The sequence below is a fragment of the Cajanus cajan genome, chromosome 1 (assembly GCF_000230855.2).
Source record: "Cajanus cajan strain Asha chromosome 1, NIPB_CcT2T_4, whole genome shotgun sequence".
Classification (NCBI taxonomy): Eukaryota; Viridiplantae; Streptophyta; class Magnoliopsida; order Fabales; family Fabaceae; genus Cajanus; species Cajanus cajan.
Genome location: NC_138517.1, coordinates 32186206 through 32198859, shown reverse-complemented (window position 1 = coordinate 32198859; position 12654 = coordinate 32186206). Strand labels below are relative to the sequence as shown.

The window sequence follows — 12654 nt, the reverse complement described above, 5'->3', positions numbered from 1 at the left end:
AATATTGATAATTAAAAGTATTTTAATATCACAATTTGAATTATTTATTATAAGTAATAAAATATAAATTTTATATTAAAATATTATCCATTACAAAATTCATTTGTATAAAAAAGTTTACGAAGACCAACAAAGGCAAGTCTTCACTTTACCCATAATTCCTTTCTCCAATCTACTATTCATAAAATGAATATTTATTAAAATAGTAGTTCTTATTTAATATTCTTAAATTAGAAAATAACAAGATGGACGAATCGCCGGATGGGAGCAACGCAAAAGCCAAAGCCAAAACGCAGTTTCTTCGTCGTCGTCTTCACCCACTTCCCCTTCGGTTTTTAGAGAGAGAGAGAGAGCGAAACGCACAGCGCAGGGAAAAAAGAACCGAAACTATTCGCGTTTTGAAAAACCCGTCACAAACTCACTCACTTGCAGCAACATCAAAGAGAGAGAGAGAGAGAGAACCAAACGCGCGTTTTAACTCTCTCTCTTACTCTTCTCGTGTTTCTCTCTGTGATCCTGCATGGTTAGATCCTTCAACGCCCATTCCTCTTCTCGGAGATCTTCCATTCACGTCCCAATCTTTCGTCTTCTTCGCCTCGCAGGTACGTGCCGCCACTCGTGTGGGGGAGAGAGATGGATTTTGGATTTCAACTGTTTTCGGTTTGTTTCTCGTGTTGCCTCGGAGGATTTCAAAGAGAAGAATTAAGTGGGAGTGTGTAGTGTTATGCAGGTTAATTCAATTTCAATCTCTGAGGTTGAACGGTGATGACTTTTTTTTTTTTTTTTTGGATGTGTTTTTGTGTTTTTTGAATTTTTAAGTGGTCTTTGTTCGGGTAGACACTTGTGTGTTAGTTGTAGTGGTGGTGCTCCTTGGAATTGGAAACAATGACACGTTGGTTGAATTGATTGCTTGTGTTTTAGTTAAAAAAAAATGATGATTGGTAATAAATGCTCTAATACTTTTCACGCTTCGTGTGTTTTTGTCTCTGGGACGTTTCCTTTTCTGATTCCTAGATGTTGTTGTCGTATTTGGTTAAACTGTAAAGGGGCGGTGGAATGGAAATGGAGTTTGTTGTGTAATTTTGGTTTTTAGAGATGCATCGCTTTTCCACCCTGAACATGGAGAAATTATTAGGTAGTTTTTCACGGCATGGTTCATAATTTGTCTTTATATGACATGGAATTAAGTATTATTAATTTTTTCTTGTCGATTGAAAAACTTGAGTGAAAGTCATATAGTGATTGAATGGGACTATGAATACTTAGTGATCTAGACACCTAATAATTTCTGTCGATCATGGGTTTTGTTGTCTATTTATGTATTCACTCTAACCATTGGGGAACTGGGACTTTGTGGGATCGGATTGGGGTGTGTGGGTTATGTAAATATATGTTTTTTCTTTTTTAAACTGGTTTAAGACAATGGCTTCTGATTTTGGGTTCAACCTTTCACAGATCAGTTCCTTCCTTTTCCCCACAACTTGTTGGTTAGTCAGTTAGCATTGTCTAATCTCTAATGGATATTAGGATATTTTGATTTTTCCATCTATTACTTCATGTTTGGAATTTGTGACCTGGTTATTTTCATTGGACTATAAATTATGCGGGGTTGAAAAATGTATCTGTCAAAAGTTGGAGGAGTTATTGCAGTCAATTTTGTGGTGAATCTTTTATATAGCCTGCACCGTGGATATCAGTCTGGGTCCACATGTTGGTTTCAGCTGAGTGGATCTGAATGGCTGAGTTGTTTGCTAATGTATCTTCCTTTTGTGTTATTTTTCTGCATCAGTCCATTGAAGAATTCTTGTAGGTCATTTGTCTTTATTTGTTGTGTTTTAGGGGTGCTGAATATGTATGAAAGGAATATTTGTTGGATGTGAAGTGAAAACCGTAATTCACTTGCATAGATGAAGACAGCAAAAGAATGGCGCCCAGGCATGGGCGATGTGCAGATCTTGCCTGGGTCTCGTCATCGTCCCCCAATGAAGAAGCCTATGTGGATTATTTTCTTGGTTTTATTTGTGTGCGTGTTTCTAATATTTGCTTATATCTACCCGCCGAAAAGCAGTTCAACTTGCTACATCTTCTCAAATGGAAGGTGCCAGTCAATTGCTGATTGGCTTCCACCTGTTCCTGCAAGGGAATATACAGATGATGAGATTGCATCACGTGCTGTTATTAGAGATATTTTGAATGCACCACCAATTCGTTCAAAGAATCCAAAAGTTGCCTTCATGTTTTTGACTCCTGGTTCTCTACCATTTGAAAAATTGTGGGATAAATTTTTCCAAGTAAGGAATGTTTACATGTTTATTTTATCTGGAACTATGATTATTATTTGATTATTTTGATGCATTATGTCAGCTCATGCACATATCTTGTTTTTTATAAATATTCTCTGGTACAAACAAATATTTGAGCCAGTTTGGCATGTCAATTGTACAAGGAATGATGGCTAATTTGTAACAGGGTTAGGATGTGCAAGTTCTTGTTTCTCTCATACTAAATCAATTAGGAGTATGTTTGGATATCAGCTCAAAAGGACTTTTAAGAACTTCTCTCCCAGAAAATACTCTTTATTTTCAATAGATAAGCTCTCTAAAGCTTTCTAGACAGTATCCAAACCAACTCTAATGTGTTTTCCTCTATGGTTAAAATAATACAAACAAATATTCTCTTCGACCATGTACTTTTGTTCTTGTTTGCATTTTATATTAATACTTCCTTTTTAAAATATATGTGATACTTCTAAAAGCATATGATCCTTGAGAATGTAGGAGCTTAACAATTCAGTTGATATTTAGCATAATCTTGACTTTTAAACTACACGTGACTCCTTTGTCTTTTATGACTTTTAAAAGTGCTAAGATGAGAAGCATCAGGATGTTTGGACTTGATAATTTGGGAATTTTATTCCTTCTGTTGGGATCTTGAGACTGAATTGGAATGATAAACAAGGGTAGTGGTGTATTGTACCCTTATTTGAGTGCTGAGCAAGTGCTTTGACTGAAATTTGTTAATGGTCTTTCTGGTGCTTGGGCATTTAGGGGCAAGATACCTAGTTGTATGATTTATAACTTAATTGGATGCTCATTTTTCATTCAAGAAATAAAGTCACTTTTTTTCTTTTCTCTATTTCCCTTATGAATTCCTATCGGAAATCAATAAATAATGGGGTTGATATTTAGGTTTAGTATTTGAGCCTTAGGCTTCTCCATAAGGTAAAATTGACTTAAGAATGACATAATTTGTAGAAGTTATCTTATGTTAACTTCTCCAAAAACTAATTGTTTAATTTATGCATAAGTTAATTTTAGTTTATAAAGAAACTTATTTCATGTTTACTTCTTATTTTCTTCTATAAATACTTGGAAGAAGTTTGTCCAAACATGACATTAAACTATTATTTTGTATAAATGTACAGCACAAAATGTGAAATATTTTTTCTTCATAAATTCTTGATACACAAGCATGGCAGAATGAACCTTTGTATTTGTAATTTTGTTGATTGATTTCCATTGCCTTTGCTTCTGAATCATGTTAGTGTTTGCTTACCTGGAAGAATGTTCTTCTTTGTTTTGGTAGGGACATGAAGGGAAATTCTCTGTTTATGTGCATGCATCTAGGACTAAACCAGTTCATGTGAGCCGATATTTTGTTAATCGGGATATACGCAGTGATCAGGTGTGTAATTAGTCTCATGATTGTTCTGTTTACTGCCATATATTATTTTGTTAGTTGGGATATACATATTACATAGTTACCAGGTCTGCAACAAGTCTCCTGATGGTTTTGTTAGTGTCATCTATCAATTGTTTTGTCTCATATGTTTGTGTATTTATTTAAATCATTGTTCAATGTTGTAACTTCTTGTTTTTCCTCTTTAATTTCCTATTTTGTACCCTCTTTACATGTATGTTTTGTTCTAACCAAATAGTTTAGAGCATCCAAATATATGACACTAAAATCTCCTTTGGATTTATTATCACTTGAGAGATTAACTGATGCTGTAACTATTTAATACACATGTCTAAGAATATAATGTTAACTGTGTCAACCTGATCATCTGAGATGCCAATATTATTCAGTGTAACCAAATCCCCCAATTTCACACTATACTTCTTGTTAAGAGATTACAGTGTGTCTGTTTACTTATTTGCATAATGTTAGAAGTATAGGATAACCTTATAAGCCACCAAGTCCAGTCTAGTTTTACCTCTGTGAATTTACTATTTTTGAGAATGCCACAACGTATCTTGTTTTCATTATTTGACATTTTTTTCCTAATAAGTCTGAATTATTCCGAAGTTAAACTTTGTTCTAAAGGTAGCTCTTGTGGTAGCTTAGTGTAATTGTCAGTTGTTTCTGATAATCTATTGTTTACTTGCATTGTAGTTAGCAACTTTGATAATAGTTAGTCACCTTATTGCAGGTGGTGTGGGGTAAAATATCTATGGTTGATGCAGAACGGCGACTGTTGGCAAATGCTTTACAAGATCCTGATAACCAGCAATTTGTTTTACTTTCTGATAGGTAAATGGACCATGATATTGCTTTTAATTCTGTTGTTATTGCCGATTAATTTAGATTATTTATATATATTTAATTTAGTTTTTAATCTTTTTGCTTTGGTTTTGCAGCTGTGTGCCGTTGTATACTTTTGACTATATTTTTGATTATCTGATGTATACAAATATCAGCTTCGTCGACTGGTATGTCATGCTTTGCATATTATATACATAGCCGTGTGTTTTTTTTTGTAGAGTGGGTTGTTCTTCTGATTTCTGTTTATATTATCAATTTGGTGTCCTCGACTAATGGTACCTTTTCTTTTTCTTGTTAGCTTTAAGGATCCTGGTCCTCATGGCAATGGCAGGTATTCAGAACGGATGTTACCTGAAGTTGAGATGAAGGACTTTAGAAAGGGTGCACAGGTATATTATCCCAAAATAGGCTGCTTTAAGGGAATTGTGTGTTTTAAATAGAAACTTTGCTCGCTTATTATGATTACATGGAATGTGAAATTGGAACGTAGTATTTGGGCTAACTTTATTTGCAAAGCCCTTTTCACAGGATATCAATTGGATAATAGGAGGTGGCTGTGATTTATGTCAATATTATTGGCTTTACTAAAGCATCGGTTGCAACACTTGGCAGTAGTCAAATCTTTTATCTCATAATATAGTGGTGAATAGATTATCAAATAACAGAAGTAATTCTTTGTTCTTGCCTGAAACCCCCCCCCCCCCCCCCCCCCCCACCCCCCCCTTTCCTTTTTACTTCTCTGGAGTCTAATTTGCGTCCTATTGTTCTTTAATATCACCACACACGATGTGGAGGAGCACAATTGTTTTTATATAATTTAATTTGTAGCTCATTTAAATATGTCATCCATATAGATGTCTCTGCCTCATTGTTAGATTCCTGATGCAGTGGTTTTCACTGAAGCGGCAACATGCTATTATAGTTATGGCTGACAATCTGTATTACTCAAAATTTCGGGCTTACTGTCAGGTGCAGTTCTTATATTTTGTTGCCATTAAATTTTAAAGCAATTTTCTTTTATTTATTTTATTAAATTTCTTAAGTGTTTGTACTTGCAAATACTAAGTTTGTCTTAAACTGGCACGGCCATCAAACCAAGCAAGTGTAGTATTTCATTTTTACAGTCAAAGCACAGGGTTGACTAGGTGCCATGCCATGCCGTTGGCATATGATTTACTTGAAATAGTTTTATATGCGATATATGTATTCTGCAGTTAGTTCCATCTCATAATCATGGCATATTTAGAGCTAGTGTGAATAAGCTTTTTAACAAGAACTCATAGGAGTAGAAAATAAAATGAATCAAGGAAATGAAAAGAATTATACTTGTGAAGTTATAATCAACTCCTGTACCTTGTCCTATTGCACTTATATTTAGAGATAGCAAGCTGACTAATCAGTTGAACACTTTTAACAGAATCTAGGCAAGCCAAACTCACTCAGAAACTGACAGCTGACAGAGTTAACTATTTACAATTGCTGCTATTCCTAACAGAGCCATGAGAGTGTCTTTACCTATGACATAGACATTAGCAAATAAATACTGTTTTGATTTTGCATTCTTCATTTTAGCTGAAGTCTTGTATCATCACATACATTTACTTGATAGAATTAAGCTTTAGACATACTGTAATATTCCTTCCCTTGAAAGAGATGTTTTTTCTTCAAACATAAAGAACTGGATTCTTTGGGGAAGACGTTTCTGCCTTTTTTTTTTTTTTTTTTTTTACTGTTACAAGAATACGTTTCTGCCTTTTTTTTTTTTTTTTTACTGTTACAAGAATATTGAGAAAATTAATTATATTGTAAAAATGCATTTTAAAAATTCACTCCCTACATTAGGAAAATTCATTTTTAATATGTTTTGTTTATATGCAGTTATAAGCTCTTTTGAAAATATTCATATTGTCTTGGTACATGATAAAATTGTTATTATTATTTCTTTGTGCGCTTCTATTGATATTCAGAATGTTAAATTAAAATCCTAGAGATCCAGTACTGCAATTCAAACTTAAAAAAAGGAACATCTTATTGTGGCAAATATATATATATACACACACACACTCTCAAATATGTGTAAGTTTAATAATTTTTTAAACTTGATTATGCTCAATCATTAACGTGCTTTTACAGCCTGGTTTGGATGGGAAAAATTGCATTGCAGATGAGCATTACTTACCTACCTTCTTCCAGGTGAGAATTTCTATTGTAATACTGGCCTGTTTTTACAGTTTCAACTGTCAGCTAATTGGCTTACGATTCTGCTTTAGATTGTTGATCCTGGTGGAATTTCGAACTGGTCAGTAACTCATGTTGACTGGTCTGAGAGAAAATGGCATCCAAAATCATATAGGGTCCAGGATGTTACGTCTGAGCTTTTGAAGAATATTACGGTATAGTGCTACTGCAACATACACGGTTCCTATTAATTTTTAACTACCGAAATAGGCATATGTGATGCGGTGAAAAAAGTAAATTTTTGATTAGAAACTCATCAAAAGAAATCCTTTGGTATGTTTGGGTGTGTATTTTGGAGGGGAAGGAAAAGAGTATATATATATATATATATATGTATGTATGTAATAAATATTCTTTCATATAATAATTTTTAAATGAAAGAAAATATTATATATTAAATGAAAACTTATTGTCTTAATTTTTTTTTCATTTTATAAACATTATATAATTCTCTTAGTTTAAAAAAAAAATTACCCTCCATTTTCTTTAGTTTAAAATCTCACTCCGAAACATATGCTAAGTAATAGGCAGTGTAAATAAACCACAATTTTGTGGTTAACTTCTGATGACAATTTTGCCCCCCTTTATTTTTAGCATAAACAAAACATTGGACTTTTGGAAAAATTGGAAAAAAAGATAGTAAGATACCATGATGAAGAATCTCCTTAATGTAGCCTATGTCTATAGATGTTTGGGTTTCGTATATATGATTTATCTTTAATTTTTTATAGTTTCCCCAGAAAATTGGAAATCTGTCAAACTGGCATATTTTTATTCAAGTATGTAGTCTCATCGTGTTTATCTCACTGCAATCAATTGCCTTTATGTAGTACAATCATGTCATTTAAGCAACTTTTTAAGCTTCCTTGTGTTGTGGGAAAAATAATGAATTATCTGCTTTACTGCTCTTTCCAACTGTTTTCTAATTGATGAGCTCATGGATATTCATAACTCCATCTTAATTGCAGTCCATTGATGTTAGTGTGCACGTCACCAGTGATGAGAAGGTATGCTCTGAGATCTCTTCTGTTCCTTTATTTATTGAGAATGCATTAAGCGACTTAACAAGTAGTACATGTTGCTACAGAGACAAGTACAAAAGTGGCCTTGCTTATGGAATGGGTTTCAGAAGCCATGTTATCTATTTGCTAGGAAATTCACTCCTGGAACACTGGACGGTTTGTTGCAACTTTTTTCTAATTACTCATCACCTTAAGCCAGTGAATTTTGATCGATTCTTTGGTCGGATCAGTTGTTGCTTTCGGCCCCTCTTGGTTTCTCATATGGCAAGAGTTGTAAATTACATAATCATTGATACTACGGAGTGCAAGGTCTACACTGGCATCGCAGTTAGGGTGGCCTAATGTATTATGTTGGATAGGAGGCTAACGATTTAGTGTTGGTTCCGTAGGGAATGGGATCAATAGCTCGACTCATCTCCCCACTTTTTACATTTTTGGTTATTAAAGGTTTCTGATTACACGACAAATTTTGGGGGAATCGTTTCAATCCATTTTGTGGTTCGTCTTTGTAAAACTTGCAAATGCATATTGTTTAGTTGAAAATACAAATGTTACCTGTTCTCAAGAAATTCATGGTTTACTGCTTGATGCAATCTTCCTAGCCTCCTGTTGCGGCTGATGCATTTAAATGTGGGGTTTGATACCACGAGGATATGTAATTTTAATTTTGAAACTGTATTTTATGGATTTATATAGCAGCAGTAGTTTTTATTTACTAGTTTTTGTACTTATTCAGTGAACCAAGAAATTGATAATTACATGTTTTGGCTTGCGGATCCATGGCTGTCATATCAATGAATTTTAAATACTACTTTTTAGTAAATAATTTAGTTAAGAGTAGTGAATCGAGTCGAATTTATAAGTATTGGTCTTGATTTACTTTTATCAATCTAAAAACAAGAATAAAATAACAGGGAGGGTCGAGGTAGGCAATTGAATGTAAATAAAATTATAAATAAAATAGTGAGCAAAAATAAGTGATTAGGGAAATTCAATGTTAAAGGACCGTAAACTAATATTATAATTTCTGCCCTAATTTTATGAGATGATCATTGGTTTAGAGAAACATTTTCTTTTAAGAGAAATTAGTTATTATCAATCAAACAGAGAAAAGTTATAGTTACAGATCTACTGTTTTTTTTTTTTTAATTGCCGTTTTAATTTTTCCCGCTGATAAAAGAAAAACTTTCTCTTTACTTTTTTGATAATTGAGAAAAGTTTATTGATAATTTCTTTTATCAAAGATTCCCTGATGCTGCTTCTACTCCAAGGCCATGGAGTGTATTGGACTTGATTCAACCTGAGCCTAGTCCATTGATCATTGAGGAAACCTGGCTTGCACCAGTTCATCCAACTCTGCCACGACATTGGATTGAATATTCAAGCTATCAGAAGTACTCAATTACAACTGGAGATATTTAATGAATACGGGGCAATATCAGTAACTTTTTCAAGAGTTCTTTTTTATGTGGCTTGACTAGCTTAGTTCCAAGTTAGAGAGTTCTTTTTGATTTGACTTGACTAGCTTGGTTCCAAGTTAGAGGCCAAACTCTATTAAGCATGGGATTATATACCAAATGATTTATGTGTTTTCTTATGAAACTTTTGTGCACCGGAAATTTTCACACAAATATTATTTATTTTAAATTTAAATTCTTATGATTTTATTTTGTTATTACTCAAAAAATCTTTTACCAATAAAGATTTTGTGTTTATATAAAATTCATGCCCATCCTTTTATTTGAACAATGTGAAACTTTGATTGTATGTCAACAATCATCTCTTCAAACAAAAGACTATAGTTTAACCCCTTTTTTGTAGTGAAAGCTAGTTTATGAGTATATTTAATGGTGACCTATATAGCTCAATCACACTCTAGGTATTTGCACTACCATTCTATCATTAACTCATGATAGTAAGATATGCCTCTTAACCCTCTATGTTATCATAAAACTCTCCATACATGACCTCATCATTAGGAAGACCTTCAATACAAGAGATCCTATATCCGGATCCACTTTCTAACTCCATCATACCTAGGAATGACAATCTAACCCGCCCTTGTGGGTACCCGTCTGAATCCGCCTTGATCTGGACGGGAAAAACCGTGTTTATCGAGTTCGGGTTCGGGTTCGAGTTTTTCCCAATTGATAAAATTGGGGACAGGGGCAAGGACGAGAATGTTAATACCCACCATGCCCCCGTCCTCGTACCCGCCCCCGCCCTGCTTAATAATATAATTAATTTTTTTTATATATATATAAACCAAAATTAGAAATATTTATATTTTACTTTTCTTTTACTTTTTAAAAAATTTATTCATATTTATTTAAAAGAAGAAAAGAAAAAAAAGAAAAAAAAAGTAGGAGCGGGGGCAGGGGCAGGGCAAGGAAACCCGAACCCCACTAGAGATGAGAATAGGTACCTAGATTTTATCTCCAGTAGATATCGGGGGCGGGGGGCAGTTTAAATTTGCGGGGGCGGGGGTGGGGAACATAAAACCCGCCCCCACTCTGCCCCGTTGCCATGCCTAATCATACTCGTTGAGACAGTTACATCATCAACTATGATACCACTTACTGTGCATTGAGGGTTTCCACACACACATTGCCTCCACCTATTGGAACATGAGGAATGGGTCTAGGAAGCTTTTGTTCTTTGGTTCTAAGCCCTCATAATTTTGCTTTTGATTATTACCTAAAAGGTCTCCTACTAATGAAAACTTTGTGTGTATATAAAACCATATTCATTCTTTTATTTGAACGATGTGGGACTTTGATTATATCCCAGCAAAGACACTTCTATTTGTTGAAGAGATTAGTATTGAACCTATTCCCTCACCATTGAAACTGGAGATTTATGATGCAAGATTGAGATTTAGATACATGGACCTTAATGAAGAAAGGTACTTTCCAAACCTTCTTGACATTGGTGCTTTAAAAAGGATTCAAGGGGAGTGTCTATTGAAGAATAAGATAAGAGCTCTATTATATATGCTCATCTACAAGCCTAAAGTTTTCAAGATCAACCCTTATAAGATTTGTCCGAGGTTTCCTTTGACATATTTGAACAAGATGATTCCTAGACCCATTCTTGATGTTTCAAACGTCTAACTCTCACCATATCTTGCATATAGTTCTCATTGGCACGGATAGTGTTTTCAAGGAGGTGTATCCTTCAATTAGATGGATTTCCATTTCTTTTGGGAAAATCATATGTGGAGTTGTATGAGGAAGCCTATAGTCATGGACTTAATGTGGAGGAACGACAATCTACTAGAGTTCATCATGGTCATTATTCTTTGAGTCCAATGAGGAACATCTATCTATATGACACCTGGATTCTTGCTACTAGGCCTTTTGAACATCCCATTCGTTTAATGTTTAGAAACTAGTAGGTAATTGCCTTGTTTGCCTTGAAGAGAATGTTAAAGGCTACCATTGAAGCTCTTCTCAATGAGCAATCCAAGTTTCCTACACCTTGGTTCATTATTCCCCTATATGACATTTTTCCTATGTTTCGTGCTTTTGTTCCTTCCGAAGTACCTTTGGTTACCACTATTACTTTAACCCCAATCATCACATTTAGCTTATTTGCTACCACCCACCTGCTCTTGATTCCAAATTTTCTCATCTTAATCAAGATTATAGTGAATTCACTCATGCCTACTACACCCCTTTTGAAACTTTGTTTCTAGAAAGGACATCTCATGTACCATGTCTCTCTACTCACCCACAATTACCACCACCACCCCTTCCACCTCCCCATACTTACTTTTGTTCAAACTTTGTTTTCTTTTGTTTTATTTTGTTTTATTTTGACAATGATGGTATTCAAACTCTTCTTGTTTGATGACAAAAAAGGGAGCATTATGTGAAAACTTATATTTATGCTTTATAAAAATTCTTGCACATCATTCATATTGATCAAACTTAAGATGAAGACATGGTCTTAGTTGATTTTGATGATTACAAATAAGCCTCTTGAAAATATAAGAATGTAACTTTGTATTATTATTTTTTATTTATGTTTTGAGCTTCTTGAAAGAAAAGAGTGCAAGTTGTATCTTGTTTGTGTATTTAAAGATTTGTTGCTTGTGTGCTTTGTGCTTGTGAAGTAACTTAGCCTTAGATTTTTATCTAGATGATGATTGAAGAAGAAAATAAGTTTTAAAATTGATTTGTAAAGTGAAATGGTGTGAAAAATTGAGATATTAAGTTTTCACTTAAAATAATCGATTATCTTAATCAATAATTGATTATTTGCTCTATCTTTTTAGTAACTTGAGGACAGTTGCTGTAATAATCGATTATTTAACAAAATAATCAATTATTTTAGAAATTGGTTTGTGGAATAATCAATCATTGCTCAAAATAATCAATTAAACTATCATTAGTTGATTTTCAGAGATGCCAAGAATAAAATAATCAATTATTTACGTAAATAATTGATTATTTCAGTTAGAAAACATATACATAAATCATTTTTCATATTCAAAACAGAAATACTTTAATCTTTGTGATATCTTTTTTGAAAACACCCTGAGAAATATTTTTCTTTGCAAGAAAAGGTTATTTAACCTTTATTGTCACCTTAAGAAAGAGTTCAAGAATTGAATTAATCATCATATTCCTAAAGTGAAAGGATAAACTATTTTAGGTGAATTCATTCCTTAAATTTTGTATTTTATTTTTCTCAAGTAGGTTTCTTAAGAAAGGAATCTTGTAGTGGGGTGCTACAAGTAAGTGCTTCTTGGGGTGCAAAAAATGGTTTCTTTAATTAGGGGTGTTCAAATTGTTAAACTAAATTAAACTAAAAGAAAACTAAACTAAACTATAATAAATAGTTC

General features: G+C 33.5%; 1 protein-coding gene across 2 annotated transcripts; it reads left to right on the top strand.

Annotated features, from left to right (window-relative positions):
- The first annotated feature begins 242 nt into the window (after positions 1-242).
- On the top strand, positions 243-8583 carry LOC109803672 (glycosyltransferase BC10). Of its 2 annotated transcripts, none has more exons than XM_020365350.3 (11): positions 243-602; positions 1840-2291; positions 3586-3684; positions 4433-4533; positions 4641-4712; positions 4844-4934; positions 5434-5514; positions 6679-6738; positions 6816-6938; positions 7752-7790; positions 7871-8583. In XM_020365350.3, the coding sequence occupies exons 2-11, from the start codon at positions 1908-1910 to the stop codon at positions 7997-7999; spliced, it is 1179 nt and encodes a 392-aa protein (XP_020220939.1). In that variant the 5' UTR covers positions 243-602; positions 1840-1907; the 3' UTR covers positions 8000-8583. The 2 variants fall into 2 exon arrangements, with proteins under 2 accessions (XP_020220939.1, XP_020220940.1); XM_020365351.3 differs by having other exon boundaries at positions 590-730.
- The last annotated feature ends 4071 nt before the right edge of the window (positions 8584-12654 follow it).